We start from the raw sequence: 19359 nt of genomic DNA, 5'->3' as shown, positions 1-19359 counted from the left end.
CACCTCCAGGGAAGTCCCTTAAGTTTTGACATAAAGAATTTTTGTTGTTATTCCGCTCTCAATATCTTTTCTTTTTTCCTCATTTGATTTCTTTTTTTATTAGGTATTAAGTGGTTGGTTTTTTTGGTTTCCAGATGTCAGATTTTTTTTTTTCCAAATTGGCTTTTTTTTTTCCTAGAGAAATTTTAGATTGAGTGCAAAGTAGAGAGTTCCCAAATACCCTCTATCCCGCATACATACAGCCTTCCCTTCTATCAACATCTCTCCCCAGAGTGGTATGTTTACTACAGTTGATGAACATACATTGACACATCATTATCACCCAAAGTCCAGTTTGCATTAGGTTTCACTCTTGGTGTTATGCATTCTATGAGTTTGACAAATGTTTGGTGATGTGTATCCCTCATGATAGTGTCATACAGAATAGTTTCGCTGCACTAAAAGTCCTCTGTGCTCTGTCTCTTCATCCCTCTCCCCATCTCCCCCCACAACCCCTGCAGCCACTGGTCTTTTTACTGTCTCCATAGTTTTACCTTTTCCTGATGTCATATAGTTGGAATCATACAGTATGTGACCCTTTCAGATTGGCTTCATTCACTTAATTTTCCTCCATTTCTTTTCTTTGATAGCTCATTTCTTTTTAGCACTGAATAACAAAATAATTATAATAGAGGTGAATAATATTTTGTTGTCTGGACATGCCACAGTTTGTTTATCCATTCAGCTACTAAAAGACATTTTGGTTGCTTCTAGTTTTTAGCAATTATGACTAAAGCTGCTAAAATGTACAGGTTTTTGTGTGGACTTAAGTTTTCAACACATTTGGGTAAACATAAAGGAGCACGATTGCTTGATCATATAGTAATAGTATATATACTTTTGTAAGAAACTACCAAACTGTCTTCCAAAGTGGCTGTACCATTTTGACTTCCCACCAGCAATGAATGAGAGTTCCTGTCACTTCACATCCTCACTAACATTTGGTATTGTTGGTGTTCTAGATTTTTTTGGCGTTTAAATAGGTGTGTGGTGCATCTCATTTTAATTTGCAACTCTGTAGTAGTGTATGATGTTGAGCATCTTTTCATATGCTTACTTGTATCTATGTCTTTTTTTGTTGAGGTGCCCAGATTTTTTACTCTTTTTACAGATTTAATTTTATTTATTTTTGGCAGCGTTGGGTATTCGTTGCTGCACGCAGGCTTTCTCTAGTTGTGTTGAGCGGGGGCTACTCTTCATTGCATTGTGCGGACCTCTCCTTGCAGTGGCTTCTCCTGTTGCGGAGCACCACCTCAAGGCCGCAGGCTTCAGTAGTTGTGGCTCACGGAGTCTAGAGCGCAGGCTCAGCAGTTGTGGTGCATGGGCCTAGTTGCTCTCTGGCATGTGGGATCCTCCCAGACCAGGGATTGAACCCGAGTCCCCCGCATTGGCAGGCGGACCCTTATCCACTGCACCACCAGGGAAGTCCCTACTCATTTTTCTTAATGATAAGTTTAAAGAGTTTTTATATATTTTGGTTAACAGTACTTTAACAGATGTGTCTTTTGCAAATAATTTCTGTTTGTGGCTTTTTGCATTCTTTTAACTGCATTTGGCACAGCAGAGGTTTTTAATTTTACTTAAGTCCATCCTATCAATTGTTTCTTTCATTGATCATGCCTTTGAGAGACTTATTTTTTATAAGGTATACCTTTTTGCATTATGATCAGAAAGCACAGTCTATAAGATGTTGATTCTTTGCAGTTTATTAAAGCTTCCTTTATGTTCTATGTCAACACCAATTTTAGGAGTTTTTTGTGCTAATAATTTAAAGTTATTTTGTTTTTCTCTATCTTGACATATCTTTCATCTAAGGAGAGGGGTATATTAAAATCTTTAACTTGAAGGGATGAGTCATCTTTTTCTCCCATATTTTTCTGTTTTTGCTCTGTATTTCAAGGCTCAGTTGCAAATAAATGCATATATGTTGAGGATAAGTTCTTTATCTGTTAACTCTTTATCAATATACAAGTCCCTCTTTCTATTTAGGTGGGACAGACAGTTATGATAGTTATTTTTATTTCTTTTTACCTTATAAAAACTTGTTATATTGTAAACAATATTTTTCCCATTTTTATTACAAGCTAGTTATTGTCATTCAAAAATTTTTGTATGTTTATCTTATAGCCAGGTAGATTACCAGAGGCACTGGATAATTTGTTTGTTTTTTTTATTTGAGTCTTTAGCAGTAAAGGCAGGAGAATTTATCTCTTTCCCAATCTTAATACCAGTCATTAATTTTATTGCCATAGTGTATTTGTCAAATTATAGTGATTGCAGACTTATGTTTTGGTCATGATTTTAATGGAAGTGGCTTTAGGATAATTTTTATTGGCCTTTGATAAGCTATCATTTAAATGTTTTTCTCTTTATTATTGTATTATTTGAGGATTTTTTTGTTTTTATTTTTTGAAGACTTATGAATTGTCATGATATTCAGGATGTAATTTGATCGTACCAAGTCTATTAGTGTGATCATGTGGTGTTTTCTTTTTTCAATTTGTTAATAGAAATACTTTCTTTTATAGATATCCCAATATTGAACTACCCTTGCCCTTCTACAATAAATCCTACTTTGTCAGAGTGTATATACTGAGGATTCTCTTGGCTTTTATTTAAATTCTTTCATTTATATTTATAAGTAACATTGGCTGCTTTTCTTTTTTTGATACCTTTTCTGTTGAGTTTTGTAACTGATAAAGAGCTTTTCATCTCTTTCTATGATCTGAAATAATATTGTAATCCTCTGTTATTTAAAGGTTGCATAAGGTTCTGTAAAATCATCTGGTTTGGTATCTTTCAATTGCGTCTATGGTAATTGGAATATTCAAGTGTGACGTGTTTCTTCTGGGTGAATTTTGGTGAAGTAGTTTGGGAGGAAATCATTTCCTCGAAATTTTGAAATTGGTTGTGAATCTGTTCTATGTCTGTGGTTATTTTCCTTATTTAGAGTAGAGTAGTGAGGGGATTTTTTCTATCTTAGTCTTTGGATTTAGTCATTTTTTTCTCTTTCAGTTTTGTTCAGTTGAGCTTATACATTGTATAAATGTTTACATTTTGAGTTTGAATGTACTGAATTAATTCACAACCCAATGGTTGACTAGCTTTTTTGAATCTGAAAAGTATATTAGCTCTCTTGATAATTGCTCTCTTGATAATTATACATGTGCATTTGTTTTCCTTATACCCCAGGTTTTTGTTTTGGGGGTTTGTTTTGTTTTGTTTTTGCCTTTCAGATATTTTCAGTATCTATTGTGCTGCTACATCATTTGTTACAGTGTTTTGCTTTTTTTATTTAGTGCTGCATCTTAGACATTTTTCATTATATTAAAAATAGACCTGGGCTTCCCTGGTGGCGCAGTGGTTGAGAGTCTGCCTGCCGATGCAGGGGACATGGGTTCGTGCCCCAGTCCGGGAAGATCCCACATGCCGCTCCGCGGCTGGGCCCGTGAGCCATGGCTGTTGAGCCTGCGCGTCCAGAGCCTGTGCTCCACAACGGGAGAGGCCACAACAGGGAGAGGCCCGTGTACCGCAAAAAAAAAAAAAAGACCTGTATAAGAGTTTGTAGTATGAATGGACCGTAATTGAACTGTCATTGGGGGGGTTATTGATTTATCTCTATCTTGTCACCACTGTTAGTAATCTGGAAGAGACTATCCTTGTACAGTCTTTGCAGCTATACAAATGGGATTTTGTAGAGTGAAACTTCAGTATCAAGAGATTATGTTTGCGTTTTTGATTTGATAAGAACTACTAAATTGACCTTCAGAGAAATAATACTAATTCTGTTCCCAACAGTAGCATGAGAGTACCCTTTTCTTCACACCCTTTTAACATTGCGTACAGCTGCTCTTTGTCATTCATCTGATGAGCAGAATGTTTCATTTTAATGTGCACTTTCTTCATTTACTAATGAAGTTGAACATCCAATTATGTTATCTGTATTGAGTTCTGTTAGTGGCCATGTTTATATTTCCATTAGAATGTCTTTTCTTATTGATGGTAACAGAGTTGTGTATGTTAAGGGCAATGATTTTTTAATCCCTTGTTTTGTAAATATATACTCCCAGTTTATCCTTTGTAAAAATGTTTACTTTCCGTTGATTGTCCAGGACTGCCATTTGTGTCATCAGTTTTTTATTATTACAATAAGTGTGTCAGTAAGAAAATAGTTTTGGGAATGGTGTCATCTGTGATGAAAGTGCAGAGTAATACTAAGGCTCCAAAGCAATGAATATCTTAATAACTCCTGCAGTGCCCCAAAGAAACTAACCTTAAGGTTAAAAGTAGTGTCCTGGCTTTAGCTCATTTAGAATATACATTTAGGTCTTTGTTAGGTTTTTCCCAGTTTTGCAAAGGCAGTCTAAGTCTTTGATAGGTAGCATTTGCTTATTGCTCTAGAGAGGTCTTATGTTTAAAAAAAAAATAGTAATTTTGTAGGAAAATGAGTCTTATTAATAGACTATGCTAATATGACTATCAGTACTTAATAACTACTTGCATAGGTCATATTTTATACTATGAAGATAACTCTCCAGTTGTTAGTTGTTGATATATTCTTTATGCCACTCTTCATCTTACACTCAACATTCAGATACATTTGTTTTTAAATTTTTCTTTTAAAATATTAAGTATTAGTTTTGGCCAGAAGCAAGACATTTTATAATTTTACTTTAAGTTGCAGATCAGATATTTCTAAGGAAAAAGAGCGAAAAATTTATCAGATAAATTACTTTTTCCACTCCAAACTTGACTTTTATAAGTGAATTTGATTATTGCTTAAGACATTTGTACAGAATTTATATTCCTGTCTGAAATGATTTCATTTCTGTTGATGCAAACAGTTGGAGCCTTGATCCATAGTAGGACCTTAGTTTGGGCTAGGACAATGTTGTAATGAACTTAAGCTAGCTGTGTTACCATGGTCATATTACTTTACTTTCTTGTGCTCCATTTTCTCTTCTATAAAGTAGGGATAAATGGTACCTGTCTCAGGGTTATTAAAAGAATTAACTGATAATTGATGCAAAGCAATTAGTACAGGGCTTAATACTTAGTAGTTGGCCAGAATTCATCTGTTCTTATTGATAATTAGACTGTCCCTGAATACAAGCTTGAAACAGTATTTCAGTGTGGGTAAAATGTGTTTTTTTTAAGGCAGAAATTACTGAACTGTTCTAGTTTTATCATTTATTTCCTGAATCATTATGAGCAAGTTGTTAACCCTCCTAAGCCTTGATTTTTTGATTTGTAAAATGTGGATAATGGTCTTACCTGCTTTGTAGTACAGTTGTAAAATTCAAATAAAGTAATAGATAGTGAATACTAAATTGCTTACTATTTGTTTTTACTAGTTTGTATACTTCTCTTCTCGTGTTTGGTCAAGTGTACATAGTCCCTTTCTTTTTCATTCCATTATCTCATATGTCTATTTCTGGTGAACTTCCTCTTTCCTTGATGCCTTTAGCAAATGTGACTTGGGAAGTTTAAATATAATTTTGGAACTTAATAGATTTCTTCTTAGTGCAATCCTGAGTTGGTACTGAGTTCATTTTTATTTTAATAAGAAATACAGACCTCTTTATCTCTCTTAATATCACTTAATTTATGAAATAAAGCATTATGCATACAATTGAAGAAGCTTCCATATATGTCTCTTACTGCACCACTTTTTCATTATAGGATGTTAAAATAGGTGAATAACAGCAAGCTAAATATTTTTCAGCAGTTATTTAATGTTTGCTCCAGAGAGATTATAGTTGTCATATTCTGCAGAGGTACTAGAACAAGTTAAGGAACTTAAATACACCTTTGAATTATCTAATCATCCTGGTACATCATTCAGAAATCTAAGATTCTGTAAGTGGTCGTGTCAGACTCTTTACAGAATGGACTTAACAAATCTCTATAGGAAGGGCCGTTTTGTATTAACCCAAATTTGGTCAAGTTCTTTTCTGTGAATTCTAATGGTGGTCTGTAATTCCTTCACTTAACTCTAGTTCTTTTCTCAGAAATTACAGAAAATAATCATCTTACCTCATCTACTTTTGTTAAAATTACATTGATTTATGTCCTCCTTAAGTCGTCTTTTCTTGTTCTCCATCCCCCCAGTTTGCAAACGTTCCTTACATAGTTTTCAATTAGCATATTTCAACATTTAACACATCTGAAATTGGAATGCATTCTATCATCCATGATGTCCTATGATCTTCGTTCTCCAAGCAGCACTTATCACCTAGTTGTGCTTGACTGAACAGTAAAAGTGCCAACATCAGAAGACTGAATGTCCGTGGTTTGCAAGAAAATCCTAGAAATAATGGCAGAACACTCTTTTATCAGCTAGGAATAAAATGATTATGTGAGAGAGTAGGAAAAGCAATGAATCACATGTGTTTAGCCACATTCCCAAAGCAGAAATCAAACGTAGATCTGCTCCATTACTCAGTAAAGTTGATAAGGAGGGAAGAAAGGTAAGCCAGTTTTAAATAGGTAAGGAGAAAGTTAAGAACCAGTAGCAGTGGTTTTCAGTTATTTTATGGCTTGTTTCATTTTGCTTTTAAGAAATACTGCATTATTAGTAGGATTCTTGGTACGCAACAGGGGATGGATGGTATTGTGTGGAAATATAATGGACATTAGCACCTTGGATACAATAAGGGGTCTGAGTGTAAAGTTTAAGGAATAGATTAATTATTTTATTTGCCTTTTTTCCTTTTTATGTATTCACAGGAGTGATAGGGGATAAAACCTAAGTCTAATAAGTAAGAATAAGGCCTTTCAAAACGTTTAACATAAATCTGAGTGATAAAAAATGTGATGGTTTGACAGTGATTTTACCTTTTCTTCCTTAGAGGAATGTACAACAATCTTTTGTTTCAGATTTGAAGAAATTTGGTATAGATCATTTTTATAACCCTTTTTTGAGCATACTTTAGTCTGAAAAACCTGGTGCCCAGAATTGGGCTTATAGTACCTTTGATCTCATCCAGTAATTCATCCATTCATGATTCTTTGTAAAACTGCTTTTTAAAAACCACTTTATTAAGGTATGATTGACATATGAAAAGCTGTACATACTAAATGTGTATGACTGGGTGATTCGGGGAATAAATACACATCCATGAAACTATCACCAAGACCATAGACATCTATCATCTCTCAAAGGTTCCTCCCAGCCCCTTTTATTATTACTATTATTTTGTGTTTGTGCACATGTATATATATGGTGACCTTATAAAAACTCTTAACCAACCCTTTTATTTATTTAATTTCTTTATTTTTTTGACTGTGTCAGGTCTTTGTTGTGGCGCGGGCTTCTCTCTAGTTCCAGTGCGCAGGCCTCTCTAGTGCCGTGCGGGCTCCAGAGCATGTGGGCTCTGTAGTTTGCAGCATGTAGGCTCTTTAGTTGTGGCCTGCGGGCTTAGTTGCCCTGCAGCATGTGGGATCTTAGTTCCCCGACCAAAGATAGAACCTGTGTCCCCTGCATTGGAAGGCGGATTCTTTACCACTGGACCACCAGGGAAGCCCCTTAAGCAACCTTTATTTGAGCTATCATGTCTGTTGATACTTGAGGTCTTACTAACAACTTTTAGTAGTTTCTTAGTAGTTCTTTTGGACCCCATTAGTGGATTTATATTCTGTATCAAACTAGTTTCATGTAAAACTTTATCTAACTCATCTTGTGTTGAGGCATTTGTATTCACATTTATCCCTGTTAAATTTCATCTTGTTGATTATTAAGTTCTGATTGTCATACAAAGGCATCCTTTCTGATTTTGATGCCTGCATCTTTATGGCATGTCAATTTAGAACTCTGTCCAACTTGATGTAAATATTCTTTGGGTTAGATATTCTATTTTCAGTTACCTCCCTACTTGCATTGATCAATTATTCTAAATAACTGTCAAAAGTATGCCCATTTTATACTTTTAATTTCTTCATATATTGCTTTGAAACTAATGATACTGATACTTATTGTCAGTGGCACTGTTAAATAATTTAAATCTTTTTATAATTATTTTTCTTTAGAAATCAATGTGGACTGAACATAAATCACCTGATGGAAGGACCTACTACTATAATACTGAAACCAAACAGTCTACTTGGGAGAAACCAGATGATCTTAAAACTCCTGCTGAGGTAAAAGTTTGAGGACTGGAATTTAGAGATTAAATAGACTGGGTCTTTTTTTTTTTTAGGATTTTGGTGGGTATTTGGCTTTCCAAAGAATAGTATTGCTTATATCAGAAAAGGATGGTACAAAGGCATTCAGAGGAGAAAAGGGTTTATACAGTCACACCAATCAGCAAAAAGACAAATAAAATTCATTCCCTTCTATAGGCAGACCAGTTTTGTTTACTGATATTTGCCCCTGCTCAGGAACCTTTGTCAGGTGGTATCAATTTAAGAAAGGTATTTAAAGAATAAATTGGAAGAAAAAAAGTACTCTCTCTCTGCTTGCCCTTTATTTGTTTTCCTCTTTATAACAAACCTGAGTGATTTCAGATATCGTCTACTGGGCTCTTACATTTTTCCAGTGGGGCTAGGATAATGGAGATGAAGTAAATTACAAATACAAATACTTCCATCTTTTAGAATGGGAAATTGTCTCTTTGGAAAATATCCTCCCCCCCAAGTATATATATTTCATTTTATGTTGTAAATTTTACCATTCAAAATATACAGATATGCAAATAAGATTGAAGGAATAAACTAAGTAAGCAATATTACCTGTGGTTTAATTAGGAATTCTGGAGTCCTAAGTAAGAGCTGATCTGGCATTTCAAAGCTATACTTGAAGGTTTTTCCTAGTAGGCAGCATATTCTTTTTTTCCTCCTCTTAATTAAGAATTTGAGGAGGTAAAAATATTTTCCAGGCCACCACACTAATTATAGAACAGCAGTACTTGGGAGGGGAAGTTGGGAGATGATAAAATTTTTTATTTATCCCAATACTGACATAGATATTTGCCCAAGACACTGATTAAATTTGAGTTTTCAGTAGCATTCTCATTCCACCCTAAAAGATTCTGTATATTAGGTTTTAAGTATATCATACATAACAATGCTTCCTTACATAAGGTAGTTCACATAGGTTTGTAATAAATTGTTTGTGAAACTGAAATCTAAGCATAACCAGATCAGACTTTGGTTTCTCCCAAATTTTATGTTTTTCCTACTTGTATTAGTATTTGAGAAGCCTGTTTGTGAAATATGGATGGTAATTTTTACCTATGGTGGGATGTAAATGGCAAGAGCACATAGGGTTTGAAATTCAGATAGACCTGGTTTTGAATCTTGTCTTTGCCCCTTAATAGGTACATTACCTTAGACAAACATAATATATTCAAATAACATTAGTTAGTAAGTGTCCTATAGTTGGTAGCTTATATTATCACCATCTCGCAAGCTTTAGAATTGTATGGGTTGATAGTATGTAGTAAAAACAATGATGTAAATGGTGAAAGATGCTAAGTATATTACTGTTAACTGAAGGTTTTTATTTTGCTTTAGCAACTTTTATCTAAATGCCCTTGGAAGGAGTACAAATCTGACTCTGGAAAGCCTTACTATTACAATTCTCAAACGAAAGAATCCCGCTGGGCGAAACCTAAAGAACTTGAAGATCTTGAAGGTAAAACAGGGAAAGATAATTTTTAATGTTACTTTTTTATGTATATATGTTATTCACATTGGAACAGTCCTTCATAAATAGGATTGTTCAAACAAAGGCCTTATATTTTTTAATTAAGTGAGTAGAACGTTTTAAATGGTTTAACAGTTTTATGGGCTCTTATTTTCTTGTTGCTCTAGAACTCAGTTCTATAGATTTTAAATAGATTTTTATTTGATTTGATTCCACTGAAACTAGGATACCAGAATACCATTGTTGCTGGAAGTCTTATTACAAAATCAAACCTGCATGGTGAGCTGCTTTGATAATTCATTTTCTGTCATTATTTAACATTTTAAGAGTATGTCACGAATGTTCACTAACCATGATTGGATAAATCTGCAGTGAGAAATCTCTAATTCAAAGAATTCCTTTCATTTAAGGGTTATATTATAAATGAGCTTGTAGCTTTTAACATTGTACTTTTTACTTTCTTTTTTAAACAAAAAACATCATTTACTATCGGAAAATTGAACAAAAACATCATATACGATATTTCTAAAGACAGCTGTGAGTGTTGGTGCACACATGGAATATGTGACTTAACTCAGCAGATAGCAGAGAACCTTGAACTCTTATCATTTAAAATTTTGTTAATATATTGTAAGACTCTACATTTAATGCTGATTTTATTTTAGCACAACACTGCAGAATAGCCTTTATGTTTATTATGGGAGAATTAAAATAAATAGAATACTATGCCTCACTTACAAAAGGAGAATTTTCCAACGTCCTCAACTATTCAGAATATCCCTGAGAATCTAGAAATACTACGTAATATAAAACCTAGGGCTTAAAATAGCAGAGATTCAGAGTAGGAATTGAGAATTTAGTTCTTTTACTCTTCTAATAGAATCTGGTGTCATAAACTATTGGCTTAGAAGCAACAGATTATAGGAGAATGGGGCTAATAAAGTAGTCTGCAACGTATAACAACTTCTGACAGGAAAGTGAGAATAAAAATTTCTTAAAGGCACTGTGGTCTTACGTCTATTTACGTTTTCCCTGTGTCATCTCATTAGCTTGGATGGTCATTATCCGAAATATTTGTTAATTCGTAATGATAACCCCTTTAGTATGTTTTGTCAGCCATACTAAACAGATTTCCTTTAAAAGGGGATAAGTTTTAAAAATATTTTCATAGAGTTAAGCTTATATTATCATTTACATGGAGCACCTCATTCCCTAATAATGCTGAATAAATGAGATATCTTAGTTACCCGTAAAGGAAAATTTACTTTAACTAGAATGAAAGGTGAAATACTGAGTACAGATCTTTAAAGCTCAATTTATACTTCTATACTAGCATTGGCTAATAATAATATTGTAGATAGGTAGATTCTGAGTTCATTCATGTAAGAAATATCAAGCTCATTTCTGATATAACCCTATTACAAATAGTTGGTGTGCATAACTATCTATCTACCTGTCAATGCTAGTATATATGTGCTGGAATTTCATAACATACATTCGACCCCATTTTGAATTTAGTATCTTTAAAAAAAACAAAAAAACAAGTAGTTTTATCCCTGGGGAAAGTAACTATTTTATTCCAGAATTATGCAGACACTTTCAGGGAGTTTTTGCAGTAGCCAACAGCCTTTGAGAAAGTAGCATTGTGGGAAGAAGCTTTCCTAAAACTTGCTGTTATTTAAAGTTTGTTTTTATTCTTTAATTGCTGCCCTGGAATTTACAGAACCTTTACTCTATAAATGTAGTGATTTTTTTTTTTAAGGGTGGTAAATCTTACTGTATAGAACTTTTATCTCCTTTTAAAGTCTGTTTTCATTGATTGTATTTAAAAGCTATGTAGTACGTAACTGTTCTTTTTTTCTCTTTAATAGCAATGATCAAAGCTGAAGAAAGCAGGTAAGCAGTTTTGGACATCAGTACATATTTACAAATTTAGTATCTCCTATAACATCCTTGTTTTAACTGTATAAATAGTATTTAACATGGTAGGCCTGATAGTTTGATGTCTTCAGGGGATTTGGGGTAGGGAAAGAGATGTTTACTCAAGATACACACTTGATGCTTTCCTAGACAGTTATTAGAATTTGGACAGCATCCTTAACAAAAACTGTTACAGAAAAGTCCAAAATTTGATTTGAATTAATTTGGGAACGGATGAAGTATTGTATCAGTATTATCTCCCTTCCTTTACTCAGGTTTTCCTTTTAATGGGTGAAATGAAATTAATGATATAGGTCAAATTTTATGGCATAATACAATCTGATAGGACATTTTGTAAATGAAAACAGTTATTGGACTTCTGGAAATGCAGATTGTTGCATGAGTGCCTATCATACATTATCATGAATGTTTGCTGAATTAAATCAAAGTAATTCAGTTTCATACTGTGGTTTTAATCTTTTTGAATGGCTTAATAGTTTGGCAGCACTGCCGTTTTTCCCTTATAGTAGTTTCTCTTATTCATTTGATTTTATGATAATTTAAAACTAACTTTATTTGGCTTTGTGATTATTCATAATGAACTGACTAGCTTTCTCTTTTTTAAATATATAGTAAACAAGAAGAGTGCACCACATCTACAGCCCCAGTTCCTACAACAGAAATTCCAACCACAATGAGCACCATGGCTGCTGCAGAAGCAGCAGCTGCTGTTGTTGCTGCAGCAGCTGCAGCAGCAGCAGCTGCTGCTGCAGCCAATGCAAGTGCTTCCACCTCTGCTTCTAGTACTGTGGGTGGAACTGTTCCAGTTGTTCCTGAGCCTGAGGTTACTTCGATTGTTGCTACTGTTGTAGATAATGAAAATACAGTAACAATTTCAACTGAAGAACAAGCACAACTTACTAGTACCCCTGCTGTTCAGGATCAAAGTGTTGAAGTGTCTAGTAATACTGGAGAAGAAACATCTAAGCAGGAAACTGTAGCTGAGTAAGTTTAGTAACTTGTTTTCTGCAAATCAGTACCAGACTTCATTAATATAAGAAATTGCTGATCTAGTCAGTGGCCATTAAGTGTTCAATAAAAGTTTTTTGAGAATCAAAACATAAGCCTTTAGATAATGGATAATTTTTGAGATTGAGTTTTGTGGGGTCATGCTTTCAAACTGTTGCAAAACTAATCCACACAGGTTTAGGAAGCAGAGCTGGTGATAGGGTAAGAGACAAATTTGAAGGGGTGCTAAAAACTTAGTAATCAAAATGCAGTATTTTAAATCAAAATCAATGCAAAAATCCCCTGATTAATAGAGTAAAATTTTGTAAAGACAGGATCAGAATTATTGATTTTCTTTCTATTTCATTCTGAAATATGGCTTACTACAGCACTGCAGGGAAGTTGCTGTAGTTCAGTATTGAACAAACAAGCAAAAATCAAGTAGACAAAAATCAAGATAACATTTAACAGTGTACAGGAAAACTGTTAGTGAGGTTAAATTGGTACAACTTTCTAATAAGGCCAAATAGCTGTATCTCTAAGTTTACAGTTTGTATGTACCCTATGATCTAGTAATATTTCATATGGCTGTGCTTTTTATAGCTATAAAAAGTAACCTTGAGCTGTGCTTCTTGATTTTAAAGATATCCACATATATTAAAAAAATATTAAAAAATCATGTCAAGATCCAAACATGATCACCCATCTTAATATTTAAGTATATTGATTTCATCTTCCTACCCCCTTTTATAAACTTTTTTAATTTTAATGTTCATTTTCCAAAGTATGAAAATAGCTTTATAATTTTTTCTGATGTTTAGAAGTTTAAAAAGATATCTATATAGTATATTTGAAGGCGTAAAAGAGTGAGTTAACATTTTAATTATATCCTTCTTCCTTTTTTTGTGCATTTAAAATACGTGCATATTTTAAAAATATATCAGAGATGTCTACATCAGTAGAGATCCATATCCTATCGTGTTGAATATTATTATTTATATAATTAATATTCAACATGATATTATTTATATATACATTAATTTCAGTATTCTCCTACTGATAGACATTTAGCCCTTCTAGAATAATATTGTTTTACATCTTTTCATACCTATTGTATTTTTTCACAATAATTTGTTCTTCACATTTTTAACAAACAACTGTTTTCTGCTTCCTTTTTTGTTTATTATAGTGCTTGAGTCAGTATAATAAACTTGATTTTAATTACTTTGAACGTAGATCATTTACAGCTCATAACTTTTGGCTGTGCTCTTTACAATATTTTTGATGATTTTAAATAAATACTCCAAAGTAAGGTTACTTGATTCAGAGGGTATGAATTAATTGTATTTTTTATTAGTGTGTATTCCAGAATATGCATTCAACTTAAAGGTGGGGGATGGGGTTTGTTTTTTGATTTGTCTTTTCCTGCATTCTCTTCTATAAAGGAAGAAATGTTAAGATTATACAACTTTTTCATAAAGATCCCTCAAACAAGTACAGTTGACAATTCTTGGGTAATTCTTTCTGTTTGAGATCAGTGTTAGCAGACTTTTTCATAAACCTTCAAAGAGTAAATACTTTTGGTTTTGTTGGTGATACAGTCTGTCACAATGACTCAATTCTGCTGTGGTAGTACGCAGTCAGCCATAATCAGTATGCAAACTCTTGAGCAGGTCCATGTTCCAGTAAAGCTGTATTTACAGAAATTGGCAGCAGGCTGGATTTGACCCATGGGTTGTAGTTTGCCAATCCCGATTTAGATTGATCTCTACATCTTTTTTATATTTTATGCACACTTGCCCAAATCCTATTATTAAGACACTAAAATGAGGATGCTGAATAAGTTTTATAAGCCATTTGAAAGTATTAACTTGTGGGCTAGTGATACTAGTGTTGTAGTATAAATGTTTATTTTAGCCTTTGTACAAGGTCTTAATAACCAAATGTTAGAGGAAAAAACTATATAGTACTTTTATTTCTTTATGTTGCTATAATGTGTCTCATGGAGACTTTATTCTAAACTTGTCAAATAAGTTTAATTTGTTTACCTCAACAGCAAACAAATAATAATAAAATATTATTTTCCTAAATGAAGCAAATGTTTATTTAAATTGAAAATACAATGTATAAATTTCTCTCTAGTTTTACTCCCAAAAAGGAGGAGGAAGAAAGCCAACCAGCAAAAAAAACATATACTTGGAATACAAAGGAGGAAGCAAAGCAAGCATTTAAAGAATTATTGAAGGAAAAGGTATTTATAATAGAGATTTTTATTTTAAGTATCTAATAAATGAAATTATCCTTCAGTGCAGTTTGTACCTTGATGCTTTTATTAAAAATACTAATCTTATAAACGGCTGTGACTGAAAATGAGCTAAAGTTGTCTTTTTTCTCTTTTTAACTTTGAGAAACTGACTTTCAACCAAAAAGAATGTGTAAGGTACTACACAGCACATGCCACCTCAGTATTTAATATAAGGTTTTTTATTCATAAAAATTGTTCTGTCTTCTAATCAGTAGTCTGAGAAAGAAGTATTCATGGTCTGTTTAAATTTCAGTTGTTCTTTTTAGTCTATAGATACATTACACAGATTTGCTTGCTTCAGTGAATTATTTTTTAGACCTTTTTTCAAACTCCTGCAAAGGGAAGTGATTGATGTTTGCAGTGAGTATTATACTTTGTTCCCTGTTGTATGACTTACTATACTTGTGTGAAATTTTAACTTTTCATTAAATGATTTTCAGCGGGTACCATCTAATGCTTCATGGGAGCAAGCTATGAAAATGATCATTAATGATCCACGATACAGGTAACAGTTTGATTTTTTAATTTACTTTCCATCTTGAGCAAACCAAGCCTAGAAAATTTAAATTATGTAAAATAATACAACTTTTCACTCCATGGTCTTCTGTTATTTTGGATACCAATAATTGAGTTGCTTTATGTCTGATAAGAACCAGAAAAGTTAAAAGGCTTGTCATATAGTCTGGATACCCTGCTATAGATGTTAGAATTATTTTTAAAGTAGAAATTATTTTCTGTAATTATTTGCTGTCTTTAATAACTTACTGACATTTTCTTAATTTGTGAATGAAATTTATTGTTTTTTCAAAGCACTAACACTTGATCATCTTACCTTCATTTACTCTTATATGATATTTTTCTATTTAGTGCTTTAGCAAAGTTGAGTGAAAAAAAGCAGGCCTTTAATGCTTATAAAGTCCAGACAGAGAAAGAAGAAAAAGAAGAAGCAAGATCCAAATACAAAGAGGCTAAGGAATCCTTTCAGCGTTTTCTTGAAAATCATGAAAAAATGACTTCCACAACTAGATACAAGTAAGATTTTTACTGATCATGGTATATGTTTACTGTACTGTCTCTGTGTCAGACTTTTTACCAAGTGCAGTAACTAATTCAGATGTTCATTAAAGCTAAATGATTGTGAATGTGACAGTTTCATAAGTAAAAAGATAAATCAGTAGTTAAATGTGGAATTCATAGACTTACTGAGTTTTTAATTAGGGACTACAATAAAAAAGGGAGAAAGACTTTATTTCATAATGAAAGCTTGACTCCTTTCTCCTTAATATAAGAATTCAAGATGCAAGTGGGGGGAGAGATAGGGGAATATATGTTTATGTATAGCTGACTCACTTTGTTTTACAGCAGAAACTAATACACCATTGTAAAACAATTATACTCCAAAACAGATGTTAAAAAAAAAAAAAGAATTCAGATTTTTTTGTATTTGTGGAATAGAAATAGGCTATTTTCATTATGTATATAGCATTTTTGAAAATTTACATTTATATAGCATTCTTCTTTTTGGAGTGCTTTGTTATTTAAAATTGTAATTCATTATTAACATCTTTGCAATAAGCTGTTACGTTCATTTTCCCTATATGTTTTCTTATTTTCCTCACTTTTCCAGAAAAGCCTTAGTGAAGAACTCTTCCATTTCTTTCAATAGTCCTATTTTATCTGTTAACTAAATTTCTTACAGTTATTGAAGTCTGTAATTTAATTCCATGAGCGGTTTGGTAGTCTTTGTCGCTACCCTGAGAAGTACAGGTAGTCTTAACTACAAAACATTGCTCAATTGGAATTATCTCCTCTATCTCTAAAGGAGAAATCAAGGCCTAAGCTGTTTTGTTCTTTTTCTTAATTATCCAAAAGTTTTCTTTTTTTTTTGAACCAGTGAAAGCACATCTTGTTTATTTGAAACAAAATCAACAAAATTTATACAAAAGTTTTCTCTTATAATACAATCATGAACTTAAGAGTGGAAAAGAGTGTTCATTTGGTGGTATTAAATTTAGAATAAAATTAAAATGGTTTAAAATTTTTATGGTGTAGTATAGAGTAACATTTAATCTTTTTAACAAACAGAAAAGCAGAGCAAATGTTTGGAGAGATGGAAGTCTGGAATGCAATATCAGAACGTGATCGTCTTGAAATCTATGAAGATGTTTTATTCTTTCTTTCAAAAAAAGAAAAGGTATTATTCACTCTTACTGGTGTTTATTGATAAAACAAGATTTTCTTCATCCTGTTTAGGAGTTACTTTATAACATGTTCATTTTTGTTGGTTTATTTAGTTTATATGGTGCAACAGATCTATTTATTAGAAGTTACATTTAAAAATAGATAGCTCCTATAATAATAAGTACTGATGTGAACATAGTAGGTAGAGATTTGTGCAGCTGATACTTAGGTTGTCATTAATTGGCTGTCTTATGCCCACTTTAAAAAATACTTATTGTTAGCTTGTTAGTTTGAAAAAATGCTCAGTGTTTTTGCTTATAAGGCATTTATTTATGATTATTTTACAAGAACAGCAGTAATGTGTAATTATTACCATTAAAATGTATTTGTAGGATAGTGTTTTAAAACACTAAAATACTATGCTACAAATACATTTAGTTTTGCTCATGTCTGTTTTGTTATGCACTAAGTTGTATGCTGTCCAGTCTTCCAAGAGACTTACAGAAATGTAAGTATTATTGACAAAAATTTGAACATAGCTGAAAGTGGTTGAACACATTATCATTTACCTGTTGTGTGATTTATAACTTTCGTTTGGACAGTGTCTACAATGCCTAGTTGTGGGAGGAGAGATTTTGCAAGGGGGTGAGGGAGGTGGGATTCCAGCTTTAGACGAGAGGTTAAAAAAAATTTTGAAGGTAAGAGCCAAGCAGTTAGGCAAGAGCACTGGAAAGGTAAAGAGTGTTGGTATTTAAAGTAAATGGGTAACATTTGAAATTTGGACATCAGTTAGAATGTGAAGAAACCTTCACTAATTACAGTTTATATGTCATACTTTATTTGAAATTCAAAACATATATTCATATTTTTGATTTAGGAGCAAGCAAAGCAGTTGCGAAAGAGAAATTGGGAAGCCTTAAAAAACATACTTGACAACATGGCTAACGTGACATACTCTACTACTTGGTCTGAAGCCCAGCAGTATCTGATGGATAATCCAACTTTTGCAGAAGATGAAGAATTACAGAGTAAGAATGATGACTAAGTGGAAGGAACAGTTTTTTAAAAGTTGTCCAGCAGCGAAGAATGGTCACTTTTTTTATGCGATCACTAACTGAATTTTACATAATTGTCCATCCCTGAAAAGCTGTTTTGTTTGTTTCCAAATAGGATATTTCTTTCTAATTGAGTTTTGTGATTCAGGACAAAATATTTTCCCCAAAATCTGAAGTTAGCTTTATCAGGTATTCTTCAGATATGTTTATTAGGTAAAGCCTGAAATTGTCCCTTGCCATTTATATGTGACTTAGTGGGAACCAAATTAATAACCACATTTTACTCGTGCTGTCCTCTCGAGGTAATGACTTTAGAGATTTGCTTGCAAAAGGCAAAAAATGGATTAGCATTATTTTACAGTAAGCTTCCCCAAGTTCTGTCTTTTTCTGATCTACCTAGTTGCTTTTTAAATTACAGCTTTCTTGATTATACTTCTGAATACCATACTTCAGTAAGTTTGAGGGAGGGCCTAGAATTCTGTACTTTGAAAAACTCCTTGGGTAATTCTGATATTGCTGACAAATTTATCACAGCAGTTTTATTTTCGTTTTATTACTTGTGTCATATGTGTTGTCTCTGTTTCATCCTCGGATTCGGGGGCTATGATTTAATGAGGTCTTTTTGAAATTTTTCATATGGGAATTCCCTGGCGGTCCAGTGGTTAGGACTCCGCACTTCCACTGCAGGGGGCGCAACAGGTTTGATCCCTGGATCGGGGAACTGAGATCCCACAAGCCGCACACTGTGGCCCAAAAAAAAAAAAAAAAAAGTTATGAATAAATTTTCCTTGAACACTTCCTATTTAGATAATTAGAAGTCATATTTGAGTTTAAACATAAATATTTTGGTAAAACGAATTTGAACTTTGTAGGGAGTTAATGCGAATAAGTAAACTGCTTTCTTTACTGATATTTGACGTTTTAATTTTTTTTAACTGAAAAAAATTCTAGACATGGATAAAGAAGATGCGTTAATTTGCTTTGAAGAACACATTCGGGCTTTAGAAAAGGAAGAAGAAGAAGAAAAACAGAAGAGTTTGCTTCGGGAAAGGAGACGACAGCGTAAAAACAGAGAATCTTTTCAGGTAATTTTAAAAGCTCTGTTTTCTAGCTTAATTGTATAATATGGTTAATGACCTATAATAGTGATGTAAACAATTTTGATCTCAGATCAATTAACTTGGGCTTTTGCAGAGGATCCATAC

At 32.9% G+C, this 19359-nt stretch overlaps 1 protein-coding gene across 9 annotated transcripts in view; it reads left to right on the top strand.

The window, feature by feature from the left end:
* Nucleotides 1–19359, top strand: part of PRPF40A (pre-mRNA processing factor 40 homolog A) — a 53278-nt gene that overhangs the window by 23426 nt on the left and 10493 nt on the right. For 4 of the 9 annotated variants that reach the window (XM_065880543.1, XM_065880541.1, XM_065880546.1 and 1 more), the window contains exons 6-16: nt 8068–8178; nt 9553–9673; nt 9911–9964; nt 11557–11581; nt 12239–12610; nt 14756–14864; nt 15359–15423; nt 15786–15950; nt 17004–17112; nt 17977–18127; nt 19106–19239. In XM_065880543.1, coding sequence (XP_065736615.1) covers nt 8068–8178; nt 9553–9673; nt 9911–9964; nt 11557–11581; nt 12239–12610; nt 14756–14864; nt 15359–15423; nt 15786–15950; nt 17004–17112; nt 17977–18127; nt 19106–19239 — 1416 coding nt within the window. The remainder of the gene's footprint in view (nt 1–8067; nt 8179–9552; nt 9674–9910; nt 9965–11556; nt 11582–12238; nt 12611–14755; nt 14865–15358; nt 15424–15785; nt 15951–17003; nt 17113–17976; nt 18128–19105; nt 19240–19359) is intronic. The other 5 variants (XM_065880548.1, XM_065880547.1, XM_065880545.1 and 2 more) reach the window with 2 other exon arrangements.

The sequence above is a fragment of the Phocoena phocoena genome, chromosome 7, assembly GCF_963924675.1.
Source record: "Phocoena phocoena chromosome 7, mPhoPho1.1, whole genome shotgun sequence".
In the NCBI taxonomy this organism is placed as follows: domain Eukaryota; kingdom Metazoa; phylum Chordata; class Mammalia; order Artiodactyla; family Phocoenidae; genus Phocoena; species Phocoena phocoena.
The sequence above is the reverse complement of the archived record's forward strand: the minus strand, read 5'-3'. Positions and strand labels throughout refer to the sequence as shown.